An 18,648-nucleotide genomic window follows, 5' to 3' on the forward strand; every position below is an offset into this window, starting at 1 on the left:
TAATTATCGTTTGAGTAATGCCTTTTTATAATATGTTTCTAAGTAGATGTTTTGGCAAAGGAAACACACGATAATACATGCAACAGTATTTAAAACTTATATGAAATAGCATAGAAAAGAAAAACCTGATGTAGCGGACAATATAACCTTTTGGGCAAAAAGTAGAATGGCCGTGAATAATGTTCGGTCGTGAACCGAGGTAATGGACACCACTAAATATATCACCGGGCGACAAATAAATTACTTTTAAGGTCGAACAGCTCAGTAACATTACACATACTTAAGGAACGGCGCTGGAATAAAAGAAACTTAATTTGGAACGATAAATTGTGTAATCGTTAATTATTGTGTTAAATACAGAAACAAATATTTACAACGCTTTTTTTGAGTGAAAACATTAGCAGATTTTTGTTAATTTGCTAATATTTCTTATACAATTCGAACAAAGCTCTATGCTTGTTCTAGAATATGGTTTACGACTATAATCAAATTGCGGGATTCAAACTCCCGAGCTCTTGATCGGAATTCCGTACCCTTAACAATTAAGCTATTGATGCTAAATATTAATTAATCAAAAAGGGATATACATTTTTTACTTACTCTGTCTGTCTCTTTCATTTTTACACGCTTATTAGAAGATTATATTATGACACGCTTATTTAACAGTGGTAGAGTCCGCTTTAACATCTTCGCACGAATTGGCCCGCCTCGCCCGGTAAAATACCACGAACTCACAGAAGACAGGCGTGAAGTGGAAGCAATTCCGCGTTTCGTCTGATGAGTGTGCCTCCCGGAGGCCTAATTTAGTCCTCTTTCCCTTCCCACCCTTTTTCTTATAAGGAAAGGATGGGAAATGAAGGTGGACTTTCCGGATGAGGGGATGCATGGAAATGTTTTCTTTCTGTGCATCCTCTCCTCCGTCGATTAAGGTAGGCAACGCATATGCAATTGCGTATGTCTGTGGGCAACGATCACTTCGCTATTTCAGCGATTTCAGGTGGCCGCTGGCTCGTTTGCCACCATATGGTATAAAAAAAAAGATTTTTTTCCCCCATTGGAATCGATTTTATCGAAACGTTTTTCTATAATAACAGACACAATAAAAGCTATACATTTATGCCTAGTAATTTATTTTGCCTTGGAAATATTTAGTAGGATCCATTAGTATAGTTCATGACCGGCCATTATTTACCCACATTATTTGTTTCCTCACCATTTTTATCGTCTTTTATATTAACATTTCCATTCCCGAATGTTCCAAAACATAACAATATAATCTATACTAAAATTATAAAGCGGTAGAGTTTGTTTGTTTAAACGCGCTAATCTCTAAAGGAACTACTGGTCCGATTTGAAAAATTATTTTTTTGTTGGATAGTCCATTTATAGAGCAAGGCTTTAGGCTATGTAACATTACGCTACCATCAATAGTTTTTTTTTAATTCCGCGTGGATGGAGTTGCGGGCGACAGCTAGTATAAGCAAAGCTTTTATTACACAAAAATTTTAAATTGATTATAATACTATAACTTCTATTTCTACTGTAGTTATTTTAATACCAAAACGCTTAAAAACACTAGTAAAGTATTTCCGTGCGTAACCTTAAATGAGTTAAAAATTAATTCAGTGTTATTTTTATAACAAACTTTAATGGATTTGCCATTCTTTTACTAACTTATTTTTCGTCAATTAAAATGAAATGTAAATTAATATTCGGGGTATTACTATATATTCATTTGTTTAGATGAACTGTTGTATACCTCCTTTCTTTTGTTTTAAATCTGGACAAACTTTAGAAGCAATATGGCCGTAAGTCAACATTTAGTAAGAATTCAGTCGGCGGAAGTTCATAATTGTTTCTCTCACAACTCTTGTTATTCAAATGCTCCGGCAGCGAAGCATCGCTTTCAAAATTGCAAGAACGTTCTTTGTCATAATGAACACCCTCAGGGAAATTAATAAGCACGAAGAGGGGGTTATATCAACTTCTGTTTTAATATTACTAAAACGTGCTTTTGAAATGTAATATAAGATTTGGAAATTCGTTTTCAAATACATTTATAGTATACATCGAGTTGAGACAACGCATGAGGTAGTTACTCTTATAATTAAATAAAAATTTGTTAATAAAAGCTTATAAAAATATATCTTAGTAATATTATAAATGCGAATGTTTAGATGGACGTTTGTTAGGAAGGTATCTCCAGAACGGCTGCATGGATCTCATTGCAATTTGACACAAACGTAAAGCATAATCTGGAAAAACATATAGGCTACTAATCAAGTTTTATTTTAATTCCACATAGACGGAGCCGCGGGCGACAGCTAGTCGTAATATACAAGTCAACTTGGCTGGCAGTTATAATAAACAGGTGTATTAAAAAGTTATTTTCTCTTTAGACGTCTATAGGTAACAATCATTTGACTATTATACTACTATAAAACATTAAACGCGATACACTAGTAACGAATTTTTGAGTGCGATTACAGTTGTGTTGTGTTAGAGCGGGGTAGTGCTAAGTGAGGTTCACATTAGCGCCGCGCCGGGCCGGAGGCAACCGGCGTCGTTTCCTACAGACGTTTACATCAGCAACGCTATCTAATTTGCCATTGTTAATTACAAACTATAATACTAGCTGATACCCGTTGCTTCGTCTGCAGAGAATGAAAAATAAAACTGACTGTACAAGAGTTAAGTAACTAAAACAACACAACAACTTTTACAACTTACATTTTTACGGGATAAATTTTAGTCTATGTACATACTGTAATCTCTAAATTTCGTCCAGATACGTTTAGCTATTTAAAAGCTACCTGTTAAAAAACATATATTTTTATAACCTCAAACATTGGTATTTAACTGGGTTACATTTGAAATAATTATCGACTTCAAAAAATAACTTTGTGGCCTAATTCTAACGTTTCTATTATTAATACTTTATCAAGTCACAGAGATCAAAATTTATATTTAAAATTTACAACTTAAGATCTGTGATTAACCGAGAATGGAGTAAAGAAACAATGGAGGGTAAGAAATGAGGAGGGAACAATGAAAACGTAACGAGGTCCCGAAGGCGCCCTCTATCTAAAGAATTTAAGAATCGTCTATCCAAACAATTCAAGTTAAACTGTAATTAGTAAGGACCTATAAATATTAAAGTACTACATAACATCTATTGAACACCGACTGATATTAGGGTATAGTTTCTCGCGCGTTTGTATGTACGTGGGTTTTTGTAAATAATTTATTCCTCTGGGACGACCTAGAGTCTAAATAACTAAACTGATTTTGACAAGTGTCATTCGATTCGTTTTCTTTGGTGTGCATAATATTACATTGACACGAAACATTGGACGTAAGAAAGGAAATTCCAAATTATTGAAAAATGAGTTCGAATCTCACGAGCCATATTTTTATTTATTAATCATTTTTATATGCTATCGAGTACATTCTAATTAAACAGTGATTTATGTTAAATTGACATTTATTTAGTTTATCTTAAAAATGTTTGTTTTAAAAAGCCTCGGGTCCGATTTTAAATTTTTTTAAGGTTAAGTTATGCATTAATTAATTAAAGTAAATCTCGTCAAGGAATTGCTATATTATCAATAAACGGTTCTTGGTGTGGCTGTAAGCCACTATTTCTATTTACAGTAAATATAAGGAATTAAAAAAGAAATTAATTTGAAATCTTTCATATACCTATAGTATATCAGCTAATTTATACTTTCTTAATTAAGTACAGTGAACATTTCGTAACAAATGTTCCACAAAAGGGTACTACAAACTAGATCATTTAATTTTAACGCAGTCATGGTGCGCACCCCAAAGCGACTGTTTTGTACTTATATCCTTAGGGCTCTTCCACCATTATTAATTTTCATGACATTACCTAGCAATGCATTCTGAAAGGGGTAACTTTTACAGCCCCAGGTCAAAAATTAGCTATTCACGAGGGTTGACTATAATTAATAATTTGCAATGTAAATATATAATATCGTTGTCATTTTTTGTAGTAAAGGAGCATTGTTTTTATGGCTTTTGTTACAATAGTTTTTACAAAAGCAAAATTTTGGTATTATACACGTCCATAGCAAGTTATTTATTTAATTGTGTACACTCATGAGAGTGTATTCTGTTTATCCAAAAGAGAACATACAAAATAAGAGTGCAGTAAAACACAAACGAAGCAGTTTTTCATATTACCACAATAACAGGTTGTCACATAAAAATGTAAAAAGCAAACACAAAAGCGTCATCCGTGTATTTTCATAAAGCTGTATTATTTACACCCAGAAAGTATTTTCCGTGAGCGGCAACACATAATGCATTGTTTTTTTTTACAAAAGGGAAAATATTTTAGCTCCCTACAAAGGCAGCTCATTATAGTAAGCCTTCCTTGACTCGCGTACGCGTTAGTGCATTAATATCGTATGCAGTTTGTGCAAACGACCAAAGATACGAGACACGTTTGTAACAAGGTTTTTTGCAATTATATTCATAAACCACGTGTTATTACGTGTTATTTTTTTTTCAAATAAAACAACATTGTCTATTGTACTCTATTGTCTATGATAGCTTTATTAATCTCTACATCAGTAAGTTAACTGTCAAATATGACTGAGGTGCATTTATAATTTGCACAGGCGTTTGTTTTTACATCTCTACGTTCCTTTTTACCATTATTCTGCAATCATTCTTTATTACAATTACTTTTGTTATAGTATACATTGACGGAATTTAATTCCTACCGTTTAATACAATGTGTGTTATTTTAGATAGATACTGTTTGGTATGCATTAACCATGACAGCGGGGAATAAAGCGATTGAAATATAATCCTTTGGGTCTCCGCTATCCACTCATTGTAATTGCACATGTCCTTCGTTACCCAAACATCTGAATATAATACAATAAGTGTAAGTTAGAACTAATTAATTTACAGTGGGTTATCTCTGTTTTGTCAAAGATTATAGGGATAACGATAGGTTTTATACAAAGATTTTAGTGTCAGAAACCCACGGTCAGAAAGTCATATTTTTTTGTAATAAAGAGCATACAGTCAGGTACATTTTAATTAAAATGGGACACAAAACAAAAGTTTACTTTAGAGCATTTTTAAAAATATTCTTTATCCTGCTAAGTCAACTAAAAACTTTTTAATTTTTATTTTAAACATTAACGCAGTAACGCTTTTAGTATGTAGTAATAAATCTCAGTTAAAGAACAAAGTTTGATAATAATGAACTTCACTGTTCTTGAATAATATAGTTTCTATAATTATGAGTTGAACATTATTTAAGTTTGACACGAAATAATATGACAAATACGTAATTTATTTTTATCAAAAACTAATAATATATGTTACCTTTTAATGAGCTAGTACCTGGATGACCGGTATTTTTTTTTTGTAATTGTGTTTTTGGAAATTATATTTAAGTACGAATTACTAATAAATGTTGAAATATGAATAATATTTTTCGATCTTACTGATAGAAAAAGTTTAGTTTATGTTTAAGTTGATTATCGTTAAAACACGAATAAAATTACATTTTCTAAAAATGATTCCTAGCTAGATCGATTTATCGCCCCCGAAACCCTCTGTATACAAAATTTTATAAAAATCGTTGGAGCCGATTCCGAGATTCCAATTATATATATAGATATATACAAGAATTGGTCATTTAAAGATATAAGATAAAGCTTAAAAAAATGTTTTAAGATCTTCGTGAGCCATTATAATAAACTTATATATAAATACAGCTAAACACTCACGTATAATCGTCCGGTGGCGGCACCGACTTGTTTCGAGTTCATCGGGGGCTCTTCTTCAGGGTGAGTGGGACTGGTATTATTTCGCGGACGCGGCCAATCCCTCACTGAGCTCAGTGTACCACTCACCTTAAAGAAGGGCCCCCGATGGGCTCGAAACTAGTCAGTGCCGCCACCGGACGAATATACGTGAGTGTTCAGCCGTTTTTATATAAGTTTATTTTAAGGCCTTTTTAAGTATTTAATAGGTAAGGCTTTTTTATATTCTCAAATGAAAATATTCATAATGCAACATTTTGCCCTATTTTAGCTAAAATATAGGTCTTACGTAAACAATAGAAATGAACTTTTTAATTACCTCGTATACATATTTCATGACAAAGAACAGTTAATGAAAAGACTGGAGGTAAAAACGAAAATTATTTTAGTTTTATTTTCTTGTAGATTATAACTGAAATGATAGAGGTTAAAAATTGGAGCAAACACGAGTCATGTCATATGTCACAACAACAGACCAATTCAGGAAAATATCCAAGAGCATTAAAAGGGTTGACATGCTAAGAAAGAAGAGGGAGTTGGAATAAATAAAACTTTTAATAATTACCTTTATTATTTTTTATTATATTATAAGGTGACCACCTGAATTCGTAATAGCGAAGCCACTGCTGCTGCTGATATCCTATGCGCCCTTCCCGCCGCCAAATACACTTACTATCATTCCCTTACAAGAAAAAGATGGGAAGGGAACATTTAAAATATTTATAGGTCGTAGTATATTACAAATGATTAGTTTTCCGCCGAAGACAAAACGAGTAGTATGCAATTAGCGGGCGTAGGTCGCCGCGACAAAAGAACACTTCGTTTCACTTAATTAAAAAGAAGGCAAGTGCAGAGAATGCCAGTCAAGAAATATTGCCGCTTAAAACGTGGCTGACTAAATCTAAAGCCTTCTCCAAAAATGTGATATTATTAATAAATAAAAGCTTTATTGTGACACACATTAAAAAACATTTTGATTGGAGCCTCGACTCCTGAAATTATGATGTGCCTTTTATTTTTAGGATTATATGTCCTTAAGGTAATCATTAAAATACTTCAAACGAATCTGGAATAATCAACGACGTCTTTGAAATATTAATTAACAAAATTTACATTTTAATGTTACATGTTCTGTTGCATTTTATTATTGATTTTCTCTCGCTTGCACATTTCTTAATAATGTGAAAAATGAATATGCAGAATTCATTATCTGTAAAAAAAATCTCTACCTGTTTATAAATGTTTCGTCAGTCAAAACGATTAGAGATACATTTAACATACCGATGAAAAAGTAACTAAAGACAGTGTAAACATCTTTCCACCCGTGATTGATATTGGTCTGTTTGTCCTTTCTACGAATAACCGGAGACTGCTTTTGAATCTGCGCGATCTAGATGTCCAGTTACAACTGTAAACAGCTCGACTTAGTAGACAGCTCTGTTAGATAATTAAAAAATAAAATAAAAACGAGTTCATTGTTCTTTAACGCCAGTACTGCAATAAATATCTTACTTTTTCCATTATTCTGGTTCCAAACCAACATGGCACCATTATTTGTATTACCATAATAAACATGTAAGTTGCAAGAAAAATATAATATTCCTTTGCAGCGGGCTGAAACATTTGAGTATTTCATAAGGCAACAAATATAGTATATATGAACAGTGTGAATTAGAGACATTCCTAACTCTCAATTTTTTGTTTATAAGAGAAGGGGGCAAACGAACGGCGGGAACACCGAGGTGATCAACGACACCCATGGACTTTTGCAACACCAGAGGAACTGCAGATGCGTTGCTGGTCTTGAAGGAAATGGTATGCTCCCCATGTCGTATTGGTTTGGAAATACCGCCGAGGACAGACCGTTCCACAACGCAGCTGTGCGAGGCAAGAAGTTGCGCGAGAATCGCACCGTTGTGAAATGCCAGCCATCCAGGTGGTGTGGATGGAACCAATTATTTATTTATGAAAAAAATTACTAATATTATAAATAAGAATGTTTAAATCGACGTTTGCTTGAAGGGACCTCCATTACGGCTCTACGGATCTCAAAGCATTAGCAAAGATGTTGAACATAGTCTGGAATAACTACTGTTTAAGTTATGTTTTTATTCCTCGCGGTGTGAGTCGTGGGCGAAAGCTAGTTGTTCTATAATTCAGTTTTACTTACCAAAGTAAATCTAAACAAACACACGCATATAATAGACGAAGCCATACCGAATTGTAATAGTAGCGTGATGTTGAAGGTATCTTGGATGAGACTACAAAATCTAAAAGAAATCAGAACCACTTGAAACTTTACATCTAAAAATGATATAGCGTCTTTGTTAAATATTAATAGTCCAGATCGTTTTTTGTATTACACAAATTGAATGATCGTCTATGCAATACTCAAATATGGTTCATTCAAATATTATAAATGTAAAAGTTTGGATGGATGTTTGTTACTACGTATCTCCAAAACGGCGTATCAGGTTTTGTTGAAATTCGGCACAAACGTATAACATAGTCTGAAAGATACATAACTGAGGCTACTTACTATTTTTTTTTTAATTTTATGAAAATAGATGTCACAGACAAATAATCAATGTACTTACTTGCATAGTTCATCGTGATGTACGATAGCTTGATTAAAATTTATAATAACATTCTTTTCATATTGTTCTCTATCAAAATTTCTTTCGCCACTTATATTTTTGGATGTATCAGTTAGACAAGAAAGTTTATCTTTTAAAATATCCAACTGAGCAATCACCAATATCATTAATCCCAAGAAAAACGTATCAATATTAAGATTGGCAAGCATATGAAAATGAATTCCGATACTTTGATATAAATATAGTGGGTAAATAAATCTTTCTTTAATTTCCATTGGTAGGAAATTATAACTGCATATGGGAAATTCTGCTGATTTTTCCAAAACCACGTGGGTAATAAAAAAAGATATAATATGCGAAAGGTTAGATGTAAAAGATACAACTGCGACAATCTTCCAATAAACAATATTAAACTTCTTTGCATCATTCAATATTTTAATTCCGTTATCACTGACCGGTTCAAAAATCGAACTTTCTAACACTTCTAGAATTTTCCTGATATTCTTGCGTAAAATCAGAAATGTTAACACTTTCGATGTAACTGAAATTTCGGTAAAATAAAATATCATCTCTTCAATAAAAGCATCCAATTGGGACGGCAAGAAATAAAAGTTTACAGTCAGTAATACATCGTAAAAAATAATAAATAATAATAAAAATATTTTACAATACAAATTGTAAATAAATTTTATTTTACGATAAGGATATATCCCTAAAACTTTCCAGAATATCATATTGATATTAAAACAATCGATTTGCTTTAAAATCTTCATTTATAGAAACAATTTGTTTTACTTAGAAGAAAAAATATACTGTTCAGTTTTTACACCGCGACAAAATCATGCTTTATATAGATTCAAACCACAAAGAAATTGCTTTGACTTGTTATTAACAGCAGCAAAGCGTTTATATCTAATTAAAGGAACATAATATAAAGAACAAGTACGACAGAATTCTACAAGGGTTAAATTAACTGCAATTTATCTTTTCAAATGTAAAACTTTCATATGAACTACTAACTACTAGGATGTAAAAAACTAACAATAAAGGAAGTTTGTTATTACTTGTACGTACAGAAAAAATATTTCACCCAGTTCTACGCTACGTTTACGCTACGTCTTCGTCTACGTTTGCTTCTATGTCACCGTCTGCAAAAGTGTTCTACTTTACTTTTTAATTATTATATGCAATCCTAACTGAGTACGTAAAACTTAGCGGAATAACTAAAGGCTAGTGTCAATATTCTAAGTTCTCAGAATAATTTCAAATATAATATTTTTTTTATTATTAATATTTTAGACTCTTTAAGAATTTGGTGGTAAAGGAATATGCAAAGGAACAGTCTTATAGTGTTTTTCCTTTATAGTCTGTGCTATTATTTTAGTATAATTCAGTTTATTTGATTCAGATTGTAATTAACACAAAATAAGATACGAACGTTAATTTTAACAGTAATTTAGAACATACTAAAAACGTTAAAATATTATTTAATACAACGACTGTGGAAACAGCCGAGTTCTTAAGTTTATGAAAATTGCGAAGGCGAAGTTTGAACACATCTCCCATAAATCAAATTAAAGCACACGATATTTGAATAATTTAGTGTAAAGTAATATTATAAGATATGGAAAATCCTTAATGTCATTTTTTTTAATCTATGTATAACTATGTGTAACCTACCTACCTTATACAAACCTATCACCTTTCTTTGCTTCTTTTCTTTCCACAGTCGAATTGCCCATATGAAATTGCTAAATGTATACATATGTTATTCCAATTTTAAAGGGATAATGATAGGGATTAATAATAAGAATCGTTTCGGGGTTAGAAACCCAAATTAAATTTGCATCAATTTAATTTTTTATGTTTCTTTAAAAATATTGAAAAAGTATTTTTATTCAGAATCTAATTTCTGAATAATGAAAATTATGGATATCATAATATATTTCACAAAAATATGGCTATTTTACACATGGCCACTGGGCGAGTAAAAAATTTCATTGGCAACACTGGCTTGTCTTGACAGAAAGTCTGACTGCTGTGATTTATTTAGGTTATTTGAATTTGAAGCGCGGGTACAAATAAAACAAATCATAATTTTAACTAATTCTGAAAAATCTTCCAAAATGAGATTCATCATAAAAAACTCAAGCACTGGCTGTGAACGTGTGGGCATGTTGACGGAGTTCCTTAAAATGACTTCAGCTGTGATAGAAACTCCTACAGCTACTTTACTTACTCAGGTGTAATTTTATGTTTTATTCTGTAAATCGCGGTACGAATCTATGAATATTAGTATGGTATTTATAAAGTAGTGGTACAAAATAACTCTATAACTTTGTCTTTTTGTATATTTCTGTTTCCAATGGCACGTACAAGCGTGTTTATAGTATTAGTCATCTTCAAACTCGAATCGGAAACTGTATTCCACTCTTAGTATAATAATATAGCCGAAACTACAGGAATCATTACCAGTCGCACAATAAGACCGTAATAAGGTGAACAGAGGAATAGCACAGCTTGATATAAAACCTGAAGTATTTATTCTTTTTTGGTTTCCGATCACATTTTTAAATTTAGTGTCAGGTTCTAATTATTTCTGCTTGTTAAATTAATACCTGTAATTTTTCTCTTATACTCCTTTTGTGTGAGATGACTGCTGCGTAAAAAATGTAGATTTGCCTATGAAATGTCTCTTACATATTTCTTACTAATTTCAGGGTGGCAGTGTTGTGCATTTAACGGCAGAAGTACTCTCCAAAGTGTGTCCCAATCCACATTTGTTGTGGGTGCCTCTATCCAATTCTGTACATTTAGAGCATGGCTTGAAAGCACAGGGTGAAGGTGTAGCTAAGTTTGCGGGATTACAAGATCATTTCACTTGTGTCACTTTACAAAATATGAATGAAACAACACCATCGGGACATTTTGAGAATGATAGGGTACCTCTGTGGACAAAACATGGAAAGAAAATGTTAACAGCTGACAGGTGATTTACAATTTTATTTATCTACACTCTAGTGTATCAGCCATTAGCATTTTTAGAAAAAAATTAAATAAAGTAGAATTAAGTGCTTGACTTGACGGAACCCAAACCTATGTAGTGAGATTCAATCCCCAAATACTAATGTCCAATGTTTTTCAGTTTTTATTGTTAAATTAGAAATTTTCATTAATATTAGGTCAATTATAATGTCCAGTTCAAACAAAAAAATTACAGATATATGGATCTAATGGAAGTGTTCAAACCAGACATAATTTTAGCGATTGCAGATGGTCGTACATCACTCGCTGAGGGCTCCAAAAGAATATTGAAATCCATTGAAAGAACTGGCAATATGTTGGATTTATGTGTGAAGAGATATAAAGAATCCAAAGAACTGCAAAGCAGTTGTCTTGTAGGTTTGTAATACTTAAAACTATTCTCAGTATTAGACATTCTCTAATTCTAAAAGTATTGGTTTTAATAACTTAATATCACGATAAACTGATTTACTATTCATATTTTCTAATCATATACTTTCCATTTTGATAAAACCTGCACATATCTGGGAAGAAATTAAAATATATTTGTGAAGCCCGAGCCCCTCAAAGGAGACACATAGTGACTCGATGATGATTTACTTTCCAGGTGTTGTAGTTGGTGGGGGAATACCAAAGAAATGTGATATAAGTATAGAACATATTCTGAAATATAAAGATGTTCTCGGTGGAGTAGCCATTTCCGGCCTGACAGATGGAAGTGAAGAATTTTCAATGGACCATTTACAACCATTGGGCGAAATATTTAAGAGGGTTGGGGTAAGTTGTAATTTTTCTTGACACAACTTTTTTAAAGTTTTTTTTCCCTTATCTTACTAATTTAACCGAGCAATAGCTTTTCTCATAATACCAATAAAGTGATAAATTAAACAGGGCTGTTTTACTCAATGTTTATAGACCTACAGGCAATTTTTACTTTTAATTTATTTAATAGTCTGTTACTACATTCTAGGATGCTATTCCCAAAGAGCTATTGCATGTTGTTGAAGGATGTTGGAATCCTGCTGTGATACTGACCGCTGTGGAATGTGGCTGGGATTTGTTTGACGGTTCATATGCTGTTAAACTGACAAACTTAGGTCAAGCTTTGACACTTAATTTTGATGTGACAAAGGATATTGACAATCCTTATTTGCTTGACCTTATTGATGAACGGTAAGTTGACCTAATAATATTTTGGCTGCTGTTTTTATTGTAAAAAAATAATGAATTTTATTTTACATTTGAAATAATTGAGATCAGTGAAGTGAAATATAAAAGGTTTATGACGAAAGTAATTTTATATAATAAAATCATTTCATTCCATCTGGCAGTTATCAAGAAGCTATATTCATACATATTTTATATTTTGAATACATACAAGTATTTTTGGATTCTAATTGTTTTTTACAGTTACAAAGACCAATTTGTTCCAATACTGGATGGCTGTGAATGTCTTGCCTGTAAGAAACACACGCGCGCGTATATCCGTCATCTTCTTAACACAAGGGAAATGTTGGCATCCGTGTTGTTAAGCATGTAAGTTGCATATGCTTGATTTGTGCTGTTTTGATTAACTGTATGATATTTAGTTAATAGTTAACTTTAACGACATCAACGATTTTGTGAATATTAAATGGTGACAAAAGAGAAGCGGCCACCTGAATTCACCGAAAGGGCAAAGTGGCCGCCCATAGTGTGAAAGTGAAAGCCCATAGACATCCGAAGTTGAAGATGCGTTGCCTACGCCAATCGTGCGTTGGCTTTCGACGGAGGAGGGAAATTTACGCATATAAAGGGAAAATATCCTCTTCTGTGCGTCCCCTTCTCAAATCCACTTCATTGTTATGCAAATATTGCATAATATATGCAATATTTTATTCGCTTATAGCAGTTTCTGTCTTACCCCAGGCTTTGTCAGGACTGGGCAACGACTAGCTTATCCAAGTGTGACTGTATTTTAAAATAGCCCAGCTGTTCACACCAGTTTTATTTTTGTTGTACTAAAAATTTTATTTGTTAAATTTCAGACATAATTTGCATCATTTCGACCAGATGTTCTACCACGCGCGTCAACACATTGTTTCCAACACGTTTAATGTGTACAAGGCACATATTATTAAACAGTACGAATCATACAAGAATGTACAAAAGTCTGAGTCTACTGACTCAGACAACCAAACACCTCAAATCAAGAAATCGAGAGTAAATAAAGAAGTAAGCGATACATATACAAATAGTAATTATAGTACTTAACAGTTGTAACTGGTTTTATGTAAACTTTGAAAGCAACAGTGCAAAATAATTTGTATCTGTAGAAGTAACATTTTTAATGTTAAAATGATACAAAAGTACACTGAAAATTATGTTTAAAAAATAGCACTTTTTCAAATGTAATTTGAAATTGAACTTCAACATAAGAATTTAAGTATGACGCATTTTTTTGGGAGCTAGAGGTCGTATGCTTTTGTTGTCCACTAAACAGAATTGACGACAATTCGGTGATCTTTTTTTTTTAAACAAGGGAATGTTAAAAATAATATTTTCTAAACATACTGGGTCACGGTAAAGTGACATGTTTCCAATATACTAAAATAATTATCTTGAGTGCAAACTATTACATAACTCCAAATAGTGTGTCTTTTCTTTAAGAGATATACTTGACTGTATAAAAGTACAATAAAAAATGGTATTTAGTATTATTGCAACATTTCCAAAGTTTTTTTTTCTTTAAAAGAAATAAAAATGTTGACATTAGGCATTTTTGACTATTAAGTAGTGTAGTAGCAAATTTCAAGCTTTTTAGTTAGTTGTAAGTAATTAGTTAATTGTACTACAATGTTTCTTTTTGTATATTGTGTACTTTAGATATAAGATTAATTCAGTGATAAAACATCCTACTTACGTATGCTTTTTTTTAGTTATAAATTGTTAGTTTTGTTATCCAATTAGGACCAATGTGCTGTGCATTCTATTTAGTTGTATTTTACCTTTTTTTTAAATAATTATACCATAATAAGCAATAATAAATAAGGTGACAAAACTGTTTTTTTTTTAATAAAGCTAATCCTTTCATGTTTTATGTGTCCTATACTGTAAATTAGTTATTACAACGCTTTTTAGGCAACCATTTTATGTAGTTAATTCATCATCTCTAGAGCTTCGGTGGCTCAGGGGTTAACTCCTAGGTTCGAATCCCGCCATGTACCAATGTGTTTTTCAACTTTCGATAAACAAATGTACTTTTATCCGACGTTTTGTACATATCTGCGAAGAAATTTAAAGATATGTGTGAAGTCAACACATCCACACTGGGCAAGCATGGTTGACTGGCATAGTCACCCCTACATAGTGTACGCTCCGAGTTCCTAAGTGAGGACGTATAGTGAGCTGATGATCATCACTTGCCACTCTCATGGTAGTTTAGGGGATATTGAAGTAAAAAACTGTATAACACATTTTACATAATTATTTTAATGATAATATTTACACAATAGTTGAGTGACCACACTTATTGAGCTACGTATATCGTATGAAATGTGCATCAAGTATTAAATGTATATAGTAATTGTAATATGTTACCGAATATATCTATATTTAGATAGATTAAGGAGAGGATTTGGCAGGATTTTGCTCGATTAAATTACATTCAAATTCAAAAGCAACTCGTTACAAATATAAATATATTGTTGGATAGCAAAACACAACCTTTACATAAAATATATAAACATTAAAAACTGTAGTATATAATAACTCTCTTTAAAAAGTATAATGAAATAAATACAATTTGCGCATTTACTTTCACGACTTAAATACTATGACAAATTTCTACAATATTTTTTAAAAAGACATCAATTTGTTGGCGCATTAGATTTGGCACACGAAATTATAACATCGCAGTCTACCTCTAACATTCATAAGCCAATTTAAAACATAAATTTTAAAGCCGTAATAAATAATACAAGCGAACACAAGACAGTGAAATAAATATATTTTTTTTTCTCTACAATTCTAGTGTATAATACATCCCACGATATATTTCTGTGTATATTCAATTAAATTTCTTCTAAGTACATTTTATCTACAATGAATACAAATTAAATATTCGAATTTATAAATTATTTCGATTTACATATTCAATTAAATAAAAAAAAATTGAATACAAAAGTTGTATAATTAAAATAATGCATCATTTCAACTGCCGTTAATTGATTGCTCTTATCTAAACTATTCACAGTCTACAAATGAGAATATATCACATCTACCTGTGCGATACCAAACAACTCAAAGAAGACATCAAATTTTGACAGCTGCGACGGTCGCCATTTTGAAATCCATATCGTTACGATACAATACAAACAACAGCCTGACTTATCTGCAAAGTGGCGAAAAATGAAACTAAATTATTGAAATTCAAAGTTTACGACAGTGGCGCCACTTGACAGATTAATCAATCGGTTTATTCACCGTCTAGTTACACTATATCTAAAATTTCTTCTGGATTAAGCACTTTAACATTGGTTATGTTCCGTTCACTGGTTCAATCACATTTCCAGTCACACATGTCCTTTGTTTTCTTTTCACATTTAATGATATTATTATAAACTGAGTGCCGGATCTTGCACTATACATACTCATTTGTACCGGGAGTATTAAGAGGTTCTTGTGCCTGGAAAAAAAAACAAAATTAGTCTTTTCATGTAATATTTTTATCTGTAAAATAAGCACGATTTTAGAACAATGTCATATTTATTACAATGCTACGTAGAATTTGTATTATAATTATTACTAGATATTTACATATGTTATTTTCTACTCCTAACTAAATTTGACTGAATTGCCACTGTTTGCCGTGAGAAGGCATTTACAGCTTCACCGAGCTTGAGGTGGCCGAGCGCAGATGGCACTTAGCCTAAACCACGTTTAAGAGTAACTAACCTCGAGGGCTCCCTCAGAAACCTAGGCTCGGGCCGTTACTTCGTCATTATTACCGGATTGGGAGTTCTACTCCTAAATATTGTTTAAGGTTTTTTCATTGCTATTTAAGTTAAAATCTACTATTGTCTTAATTATACTTACCATAAAATACTCGCATGGATATGCGTGAAAAGTAAAAAAATATTTCGCAGTAAAACATTACAAATACGATCGCAATTGACAAAATAACAGCTATCCAAAGGGAATATTTACAGCGTTACACTAAATTTTAATACAATTAATATTTGGCAACTATCATTTAATACTGATACGGTAAAAATGTTGGCACATTCATTTTGCCACAATACTTACACTAAACGAAAATATTCTCTATAAATATCTTAAAACGATCCCTAACAAATATAATTCTAAATACATCCAGTTTAAAATGTCTTAGGCAGACCTCACATCTGTCCTGATAATCCTATAGATATTTTATATACAATGTCTGTTTTCTTTTGTATGAATTAATTACTATTTTAGAGATTTAATTTTAAGTAAATTAATTTAAGGTTGATTTAAAACATGTTCTTAATATTGTTAGAAAATGGGTATTGGACTTATCTAAGACTGTTTTGTATGTTGAGCGTACATTCCATAGCAGTGAGTGCCCTTACCTCTTCGCCAACGGTGCTGGGGTAAAGCTTGCTACCAGGCGCGTAGCCATTCTGTTCTAGAGCGAATTGGTTCTCTGTTGTCTTCCTGTACACCGGGTTGTCGAAGTTCATAGATGTGACGTTACGATGCATGTAGTGACGGTACATTACAACAATGATCTGAAAAAAAAAGATATTATTTAAAAAAAAGTTTTTATAGTAGCTTGGTTATTCCATTGTGAGAGGTTTTGAATATGTGACCATAGCATTTAAAACTCATATGGTTGAAAGTAAGAAATTTTGAAGTAGAATTTAAAATTATCGCATGTAATCTTTTTGTCGTCAGTTATTACGTAAAAGTTGTAAAAACATATTTGTTCATATGGCTTTGTTACGACATTGTATCGTCAACACGAGTCAACTTTTATACCTATTAAATACGTAAACAAGGAAACTTGACAAAAGAATATATTGGTTATTTTTTTTATTAAAGTAAATAACTATTTATATATTTACTTAAAATGTACTTCGTACTTGTAGGATTGAAGTACATTCAATTACGTATATGTTATTTAAATGTTAACAAATATTTCCGATTAAATATCAATGATTAACACTATCTAAAGTAGTAATTCTCATTCCTAATCCGCAATTGCCTTGATGACGAATTGCGAAAATTAAAAGCTATAAATGTCTAATTAAGATAATTGAAGCTATTGATTCATTACTGATAAGCTATCAAATTAAACAGAGAGGCGTTTTAATCATCAATGAAATATTGTTAAAGATAAAAGCAGATGGATGGATTTGTTTTTAATAATTAATCATAATCTATAATTATGTGGGTTCATGGTAATTTTTTTCCAAAATCTTTCCGCAACGAATAAAAGACGGCTTGTTAAGACAAGCCGTCTTTTGAATGAATTGATTATTGTCTCTGTAAATTTCAACAAGTTGACCTCGTGTACAGGACTTCTGATATCTGTCTGTCAGCCTCAATCAAGCTTGGATACAACAAGGACGAGTCGAAAGCGAATGCAATCAACTATGCGTGTACTGAATAATTTTACGTGACGTCATACTGTTTGTTCAGTTTTTAATTAATATGATTATTCTCGACAGCGTTTGTGGGTTATAGACGCAATTTATGTATTGACATTAGCTTATTCTATTTCCCTTTATAAGAAAACCCACAGTAATCCCCAATTAACATTGGTTAGGAAATCCACAAGGGCAAATAATAAAGAACGTAGGAAAAACTTGCGCAAAAAGATCAATCAGAAATGCTTTTTTCTACATTTTAATTCATTTAAAGTAGAAAATAATTTTCTCTATCATTCTAGAAATCGATTTTTAACACGATTACATGAATTATGAGTAACGATTTCTCGGATGGAAACAGCAAATGTCACGGGTTAAATAGAACGATGCTATTTTAGCGGATCTATAAATAACTGGTGATCGCCTAGTAGTCGAAATATGACAGCAATCTAACTTTTTCCACTCTAGTTGTTTCAAACATAGGTACAGTTTAATATGTGCGCTTTAGTTTCAACATTCGAATACTTCACATTTGACTATGAACATTAATAGATTTTACAAAAAACTTGCGCTAGGACAAAATCACATCTGATGATGAGGTCTTCA

General features: G+C 31.9%; 3 protein-coding genes across 10 annotated transcripts in view; 1 reads left to right on the forward strand and 2 right to left on the reverse strand.

Moving 5' to 3' along the window:
- Positions 1-6,954: 6,954 nt before the first annotated feature.
- Positions 6,955-10,172, reverse strand: Or-13 (olfactory receptor 13). The gene is made up of 6 exons (XM_013320301.1): positions 10,092-10,172; positions 8,408-9,165; positions 7,981-8,080; positions 7,323-7,424; positions 7,092-7,247; positions 6,955-7,020 (listed from the first exon to the last, which is right to left on the reverse strand). The coding sequence occupies exons 1-6, from the start codon at positions 10,170-10,172 to the stop codon at positions 6,955-6,957; spliced, it is 1,263 nt and encodes a 420-aa protein (XP_013175755.1).
- A 266-nt stretch (positions 10,173-10,438) lies between these two features.
- Positions 10,439-14,385, forward strand: LOC106124061 (queuine tRNA-ribosyltransferase subunit QTRTD1 homolog). The gene is made up of 7 exons (XM_013320515.1): positions 10,439-10,650; positions 11,128-11,396; positions 11,628-11,809; positions 12,039-12,208; positions 12,402-12,604; positions 12,842-12,967; positions 13,459-14,385. The coding sequence occupies exons 1-7, from the start codon at positions 10,534-10,536 to the stop codon at positions 13,682-13,684; spliced, it is 1,293 nt and encodes a 430-aa protein (XP_013175969.1). The 5' UTR covers positions 10,439-10,533; the 3' UTR covers positions 13,685-14,385.
- A 765-nt stretch (positions 14,386-15,150) lies between these two features.
- LpR1 (Lipophorin receptor 1) overlaps positions 15,151-18,648 on the reverse strand; it is a 142,685-nt gene continuing 139,187 nt past the window's right edge. For 7 of the 8 annotated variants that reach the window (XM_013320765.1, XM_013320762.1, XM_013320766.1 and 4 more), the window contains 2 exons: positions 17,023-17,181; positions 15,151-16,097 (listed from right to left, as the gene is read on the reverse strand). In XM_013320765.1, the coding sequence (XP_013176219.1) occupies positions 16,053-16,097; positions 17,023-17,181 (204 nt within the window). In that variant the 3' untranslated portion in view covers positions 15,151-16,052. Of the gene's footprint in view, positions 16,098-16,923; positions 17,182-18,648 lie in introns of those variants that run through there. The other variant, XM_013320764.1, reaches the window with a different exon arrangement.

Source organism: Papilio xuthus, unplaced genomic scaffold, assembly GCF_000836235.2.
Source record: "Papilio xuthus unplaced genomic scaffold, Pxut_1.1 DF825946.1, whole genome shotgun sequence".
NCBI lineage: Eukaryota > Metazoa > Arthropoda > Insecta > Lepidoptera > Papilionidae > Papilio > Papilio xuthus.

Coding starts and splice junctions, on each gene's coding strand:
- Or-13 (XM_013320301.1), bottom strand. CDS start 10,172: ATGTATACATTTAGCAATTTCATATGGGCAATTCGACTGTGGAAAGAA. Junction 8,081..8,407: donor CATCACGATGAACTATGCAA/GTAAGTACATTG, acceptor GATTTCTTTTAG/ATTTTGTAGTCTCATCCAAG. Junction 7,021..7,091: donor CTTTAGTTACTTTTTCATCG/GTATGTTAAATG, acceptor TTTTTTTTACAG/ATAATGAATTCTGCATATTC.
- LOC106124061 (XM_013320515.1), top strand. CDS start 10,534: ATGAGATTCATCATAAAAAACTCAAGCACTGGCTGTGAACGTGTGGGC. Junction 11,397..11,627: donor AAAATGTTAACAGCTGACAG/GTGATTTACAAT, acceptor AAAAAATTACAG/ATATATGGATCTAATGGAAG. Junction 12,968..13,458: donor GCATCCGTGTTGTTAAGCAT/GTAAGTTGCATA, acceptor GTTAAATTTCAG/ACATAATTTGCATCATTTCG.